The following is a 7,319-nucleotide window of genomic DNA, read 5'->3' on the forward strand; positions in this document are numbered from 1 at the left end:
GAAGCGGGTCCCAGAGGACAGGCAGAGGTCGGACAGCGGGTCCTTCCCACAGAGAGGTGTGGTAGGACAGCGGGTCCGATATTTGCGGTAAATTGTAACGCATGTTGTATGTGCATGGCAGAAGTGTGAGATTCCCCTAGACATAAATGTTAGACATTGAAGACCCGATAAAAATAAAACGCGGTAGGGACTAGGGCATAGATGCAATTCGTCTATCTGCATATGCTTCGCTGGGTCGTTGGTTCATTGCGTTTATTATTGCTATGGAGGTACTGAAATACACAACTTCCGCACCGCCTGTATATGCATGTACACTGTACAATGTATATTGTATATGCATTATGCATGCTGCATGTACCCATTTTATTTCCGTTTCATTGCTAGCCATGGAGCCTGAAATCACACCAACGGCAGATTCAACCACTACAGCGTCAGAGGTCCTGCCGAAACCGGAGCCAGCACAGACGAACGGAACGGCCTCCCTCCACGGGTCCAGCAGCGCCAGTAACACGACGTCCAGCGAACACCAGGCGGCGAAGAAGACCTCGCGGATGTCGAAGCTGCGTACCGCACTGATCATCGTGGTGCCGATCGTCGCAGTGGTCGGCGTGATGTGAGTGGAATGGAAAGAAAAGGAGAGAGAGAGAGAGAGAGAGAGAGAGAGAGAGAGAGAGAGAGAGAGAGAGAGAGAGAGAGAGAGAGAGAGAGAGAGAGAGAGAGAGAGAGAGAGAGAGAGAGAGAGAGAGAGAGAGAGAGAGAGAGAGAGAGAGAGAGAGAGAGAGAGAGAGAGGAGATTCAGGAAGATCTGTATTGCGGTGCGATGGAGACATTAGCTCCTGAAGTATTTGTCACCTTCATTCAGTAGTTCATATTTAAACACCTTATAAAGCATGACTGTGCTCTCACGCAATACTAATCATCACGCAATACTAATTAGACTAACTATTGCTCATGTAAGATTGCTACCCCATTTGTACTGTGACAGTCGTCCTGTTTTCAGCACAATCACCATCGTTTTAGTCAAGATACTGGGGCACAAGAAGAAGAAGAAAGGGTTCAGTTTGAGCTACTACAAGCCGTCACACGACTTCTCTGTCCGGATCGACTACGGGCCGCACGCTCACTTTGACCCGGTCACATACAAGTACCACGTCCCGGAGCCGTCCCACAGGCAGACGGTGCAGGTCCGACAGTACGGAACAGTCCGCTATCGGCGCCACCAGCACACCGCGTCCCGGGGCGGCGACACGCGGAGCAGGGCAAAAACCAGCGTCCGAGCCACGGCCAAAACAGTCGGCAGTCGCCCGGCCCAGACCGGTCAACAGGCGAAGGGAAGCAGACCGGCCGCTGAGGGGTTGTATCTCAATTACGGTCGCAAAGATCACGTCAGGACTGTGACTGGTGCAGGGAGTCAGCCTCCTGGCGCTGACCTCACAGACGGTGCTCCAAACCGCCGTGGTGCCGCCTCGGGAGGTCGGCCGGTGGCCCTGGACAAAGGGGCCCCGGCACCCAGCGCGGGTCCACCCCACCCGTCCCACACCGCGGGTCTGCCCCACCCCAGTCCCCGACTGTACAGTCTACCGGTCTTATCGTGGCTCAGGCGGAAGCCCGACGGCGTCTGAATCGATTTAGTAGCATAAGTGACTTCTGAAAAACATTGAAAATGTTGGAAGTGTTACCTCACGCTGAAATTGCTTTATTTGGTTGATTGTGAAAACATTGCATTGGGTGATGTTTACAACAACATAGACCTTCAACTGGAGCTGCGCTTATTGCATATTTGTCCTTATCAATGCATGGTCATTGGTTATGCACAAGCCGTTTGCATACACTGGCAAAGGCACGTAGGCTGAGGCAAAAAGAACCGATAACGTTTACCGAAAGATACGCATTGCATTTGAGCTCTATGTAGACAATACCAATAGCGGTACAAGAACAACTGTCATCTTATTTCAGAACAGCCAGCATCATTTCAGAATATGGCGCGGGCAGGGGAGTCCAGCAGCAAATCGTCTAAAAATACGGATGTAAAACGTTAACTTTTACGCTACCATCAGCGTATGAAACCAGTCCTCTCCCCCAGTTTACTTGACCCGCATCTCGGAGAACTTGGGATAGGTGGCGGCGAACTGTTTGCGGAGGAAGGCGCCGGCGTCCACCGGCTGGTAGCTGGGGTCGCCGCTGAGTGGCGCCACTATCGTCTTGTCGTCGGGCACCACGAAGAACACTACCGACTGTCGGGCGGCGGCGCGGCGCCGCTCTCCGGCCGGCACGGACACGCGGTGTTTGGTGGCGCGCAGCTGGCCGGCCGTCCACAGCTCCATCATGTCGCCGATGTTGACCAGGATGGTGCCCGGCACCGGCGCGGCCGGCTCCCACTTCTGGTCGGGCGTCAGCAGCTGCCGCAGGGGAGCCCAGTCACTGCGTGGGGGACTGACCTCACCACAGTCTGCATACATAGATGGGAGACTTAACGATGTTAGCTTATCGATGCGATCGACGGCGCTTGAACTGGCGGTCAGAGGGCAATGTCAGATTTTGAAGTTAAGCATAAGCAGGTAAGAAAGAGGGAAAGAGGGAAATTGCATGCAATCTACTGATGTTCTAACACATCCCAGTAACTCCTGGCCCATTGCCGCCAGAGCTCCGCACCTATAGTAACCCTCGTCCCTCGTGCCTCTAGGCCTCTGATGTGAATGTTCCATCCGCCTCCAGTGCCTCTAGACCTTTACATACAACCACCGTATCCCGTTACCCCAGACGCACGCAGTCACACCTCCAGCCCCACTCTCCCAGTCCCACCCTCCGCGTACATACCTCCAGGCCTCCGATGTCGTCCTGGAAGAGCAGCGTGAACGTGCCGTAGTCGGTGTGCTCGCCGCAGCGGACGGTGCCCTCGGGCAGGCCGTCCGGCACCGGCGGGTAGTAGAGCACGCGCATCTCGGAGCAGCCGCCCGGCTGCAGCTGGCGCCGGTGGCAGCTGGTCAGCAGCTGGCCGCTGCCCAGCGCGGCGTCCAGCGCGGCCAGCAGCCGCTCCGTCAGCCGGCAGCAGTGCGAGCCAAACAGCTCCAGCTGAGGCCCCAGAGCCGGACACACCGCCGACGGGTAGTCCTGCCCCGATCGGGGGAGGGTCAGCGCGGTAAGGGTACGAACTACGAGCAGTTTCAGAACGGAGTTCATACTGCAACGAAGCTAATCGTCGTCTTTGGTAAGAATGATGGATACAACTGCAGCACAGGATGTATGTTAGACTGATAACTTGATGAGGACTGTATCCCTTAATAAATCCCGGCAAGAACAACATTTGCAATGATACCCCAGTACGGCATCCGTTACTGGATCCTATGATTAATAGCGGAATTGGCAATAACGATTAGAAAGAACAGGAATGTTTCGTGCTTGACAATGCGCCATCGAGCTAGTTTCGATGTGGCCATGGCAACCGAAGGGAATTTCGTTAGGATCTGATTTTCATGCATAATAACCATCGTGACATCTAAAACATGGTAAATTCAACGTTCCTCACGTGTTCGGTGCCCCTAATATCAGATGTCTCTTCAGTACCTGCTGATTTAGGCCGAGCGCACTCCCCAAAGGTGATTCTCCTTACCTCCCCTTTAACGTGAAGGTCGTAGCACTCTTTGTAGTCAATCAGGTAGGCCCCATCCTCATTGGCGTAGGCGTTGTTCTCGCCTCCGATTGGCGTGTAGCCGTTGAAGCCCGTCTTCACGAAGCGTTCGTACTGCAGCTTCTCCTGCTCGCTCAGCTGGAAGAAGCCCTTGGCGTCGGCGAACGTCTTGTCCTGCAGCTGCTGGCTGACCCCGTGACCCTGGAGGTAGGCGAACCCGCTGCCCCGGAAGGCGGTAACGATGTCCCGCCCGACACTCAGCAGGTCCTCCGCGGACGGATCGCCAGCGTCCAGACCTGGGGACGAGGAGCGGCTCACTCTCATCCAGTGGCGCACAGAGCTATCTTGTTAGCTAGCATAGCAGCCAAGAAAGGAACATGGAATATCTGATATTAGGTTTATAACTGTGGCATAAACAATGATCGTGGACACCGTAACGTACGGCTCTCGCGAGATTAAGCGGTAGGTTTTGCACGTTTACATTTCCGATTATATCTAAAAAACTAAACGATCTACGATGAAGCCATTTTACACGATCATGGCCGGCTTGTTACCCAACAAGTCGATCGCATCTTCAACACTAAAAAGCTTAAGACGACGAAGATATAGCCTGAAGTACACTAAATTTTCTAGGTGTAAAATCTACCGCTAAAACCCGCGAGACCTGTACATAGGGGAAGTTGGGGGAACGCCGAAGACTTTTTTTCTGACGCCCGTAGCACGCAAGGTAGACAACATAAGCTATTCTTGTTGGCGTCATTCGAGGACCAGTCTTTTGCCTTTCAAACATACCAGGCGCATTTGATGAATTCGCATACCGTTAAGCGCACAAACTAAAAATATCAAAGAAGTGACTTTTTCGGCGTTGCCCCGGACTGCGGGGAAAGCCGAAAATGGGAGAAATGATCTACGGGGAATGCCGACATTGATGTTTTGCCATTTTATCTCAAACTTTATCCAGAATTCATCAAAGCTGACACGCGTTTTAAGAGCTTGAGGACGCGGTGCACACTGGAAGTTATAATTGTGTGATATAATAAGAAAATGCCAGGTAAATCATTCCTTTTAGGTAACAGGCCGTTGTGTCGGTTGAAAGTGTAATTTGTGTGACTAGAAATACGCGTTGCTATTCTACAGCAGTAAAGTCCACGTAGCGTGCTTTTAACACGTGCGTAATCGCACGTTTTCGGCATTACCCCAGCCAGCCATACTTTCATTTGCAGGCCCATAACTTTTCAACGTGCTGTATAAATTTCAAATAGGCAGCACACTTATGCAAAGACATGCTAAAGATTACTTGACCGAATTGGCCAGACAAACGGTAGCATAATGAGTAAGAAATGCAGCTTCAAAGGCGCATGCAGTACAAGAGAAACGTACCTTGAAAACGCTCTTGGCGCCCTCACAGTCGAAGTATTCCGAATGACGACTCGTAACAAACATGCGATAATTGTAGTCACTTAACCCGCGCACCGACGGGGGTCTGCGCCAACTTCGCACCGACGGGGGGGGGGGCGGATGACCGCCCCCCCCCCCTGAGATCTCGAGAACGAAGCAAGATAGCGACAAGCGGTAAACGGCATCGGATACGCACGGCCAAGATCTACAATTTTTACTAAGGTCATTTTCAGGTCAGGTCAAAGATGACGTCACAGGGGTCGAAAAAGTCAAAATGGCGGCGCTAGATATGGAGATAGTTTTTCTCGAATAACTTTCGATTTAGTCAAGATAGGAACAAACTAAGGGCATCATCGTGATCCTCTCGTCAATCCGCATCGAATGATATATATGTTGACCTCGAAAGGTCAAGGTCAAAGGTTGACCTCAGGTCACGTGACCTCGAGGTCATCATGTATACCATTCGATGCGTCTTGACGAGCTGAACACAATGAGACCATCCACGCGTCTGTATCTTGTTCCTGTACGGAGTTATTGGCCAAAAATCTTTGGTGACCTTTGATGACGTCACATGACCTCACAGCTGCCCAACAGCAAAACAGACCTCAAGGTAGTGAAGGTTGATCGTATATGAAGTCATGTATGGTATATGGGGCCATTCCGACCCGTTTTAGTGGTAAAAACAGGGAGTTGATTTTTCCCCCATTGACTTATAATGGGCAGGTCGCGAAATTGACCTGACCTTAGGTCACCGATATCAAAATTCCGAGATATACAAATTGTAGCTACTAATGACCTTATAATATCCTGCGACTTTCAAAGGCCTCCGACATCTACTGTAGCTCTGGCACGGTGACAAAGTTGCAAAAAAGTGACTTGAGGTTGGGTCATTCAAAGTGACCTGGTGACCTGACCTTAAAAGGTAGGAAGTTCAAACTTGCACACCATGTGTAAAATTGATGAGGTTATAGTCATACCAAATTTCGCGGCGCTACGCGCCGCGGTTTTCCCGCTATTTGCGAAAAACCTCAGGGGGGGCGGATATCCGCCCCCCCCGTCGGTGCGCGGGTTAAGCTTCAGAGCATCACTGACAGGTGGCATCCATGTCTTACGGTTTTCGAAATATCTCGAATTTCGGCTTTGCCCCAACTCCGGCATTGCCCCAACTTCCCCTACATGTATTCCGTTATAATAGGATACACATTGAAATGTCTGCTCAGAAAGCTAAGTTACTTTTTACAATATCAAAATGAGGTAAATTTAGCAAATGACTTTCTAGTTTTTAGGCAGAGAATGTCTGGTAATCATGTTCCATATTCACGTCATTTTGGAACGTCTCACGTTTATAATTACGTAACGCACTGACATGACGAAAAGAAAGTAACGACTTACCAATCTTTGAGATATCCACAACACTGATATTTGCCATTTTTAGCCTCGGAGATGGCGACACCCGCCAATAGTTGAGTGTTCGTGAGGACAATGTCAGACCGATGCGATCCGGACGGACTGACAGCGCCCGTGGGAGGTAGGTGATCTGGTGCCGGCGGCGCCTGGCGATGTGAGGGGCGTCTCGACCGACCGGCCCACCGCCGTCCAGAGGTGCAACTTCCAGCCGAGCTAGCAGCGCAAATGGAACACGGTTCCTCAGAGAGGGACGCTGGCGGGGACCGCTAGAATAAATAGAGCGTATGCCGTGGTTCCCGGGCCTCACCGTTTACCGTATTTACCGTGGTTTAACTAGTTCGTGAAGTGATGCGTAATTTATGCTCGTTTGTGTCATAGTTCTACTTATGCACTTCATACTATTATGTAACAATATTGTTGGGCATATGCTATCTATCTGAAGCATTACCAAGCAACTCAATAAAGGACTTCATTGTTCCACGGCGCGGTAGGTTCACCGAGTAGAAGCCTGCATCTCTGTTCTGCAGTGCGTTTCAGACACCCCGCCCCTCCGCCCTTGCTGTTTATTTATTCGTGTCATTGAAGTTCTGGCGCGATCCGCTGTGATCACTTGCTGCGGATTACGATTCAAGTGCAAGTTACAAGGACATATGAAGGTAACATCTCATCGGACGATGGGCGTCATCACAAGTTCCCCCCCCCTCCTCCCCCCATATGTAAATTACCATAAAATGTTAATGTTTACTTATTGTATTTTGATTTTTCGATTTATGCTTTTCCATCTTTTTTACATCACGTATGTACTATTTAACCCTCGCACGTTTACGGTGGGAAGGGTCGGATGGACCCATCCACCTTCGCCGATAACACAGACTTAAGTCAACTT

At 50.9% G+C, this 7,319-nt stretch overlaps 1 protein-coding gene across 1 annotated transcript; it reads right to left on the reverse strand.

Annotated features, from left to right (window-relative positions):
• Nucleotides 1–1,675: 1,675 nt before the first annotated feature.
• Nucleotides 1,676–6,629, reverse strand: LOC122384411 (UPF0676 protein C1494.01-like). Its single transcript, XM_043371794.1, has 4 exons — nucleotides 6,419–6,629; nucleotides 3,611–3,924; nucleotides 2,818–3,111; nucleotides 1,676–2,399 (listed from the first exon to the last, which is right to left on the reverse strand). The coding sequence occupies exons 1-4, from the start codon at nucleotides 6,453–6,455 to the stop codon at nucleotides 2,085–2,087; spliced, it is 960 nt and encodes a 319-aa protein (XP_043227729.1). The 5' UTR covers nucleotides 6,456–6,629; the 3' UTR covers nucleotides 1,676–2,084.
• Nucleotides 6,630–7,319: the final 690 nt, after the last annotated feature.

Source organism: Amphibalanus amphitrite, unplaced genomic scaffold (assembly GCF_019059575.1).
Source record: "Amphibalanus amphitrite isolate SeventyFive unplaced genomic scaffold, NRLGWU_Aamphi_draft 000188F_arrow, whole genome shotgun sequence".
In the NCBI taxonomy this organism is placed as follows: Eukaryota; Metazoa; Arthropoda; class Thecostraca; order Balanomorpha; family Balanidae; genus Amphibalanus; species Amphibalanus amphitrite.

Bases quoted from the DNA above. Each gene is read 5' to 3' on its own strand.
- LOC122384411 (XM_043371794.1), bottom strand. From the start codon at position 6,455: ATGGCAAATATCAGTGTTGTGGATATCTCAAAGATTG. The intron at 3,925-6,418 runs GTAAGTCGTTAC...CCTCGTCCCCAG, and splicing joins TGTGGATATCTCAAAGATTG to GTCTGGACGCTGGCGATCCG. The intron at 2,400-2,817 runs GTATGTACGCGG...CCCCTGCGGCAG, and splicing joins ACGACATCGGAGGCCTGGAG to CTGCTGACGCCCGACCAGAA.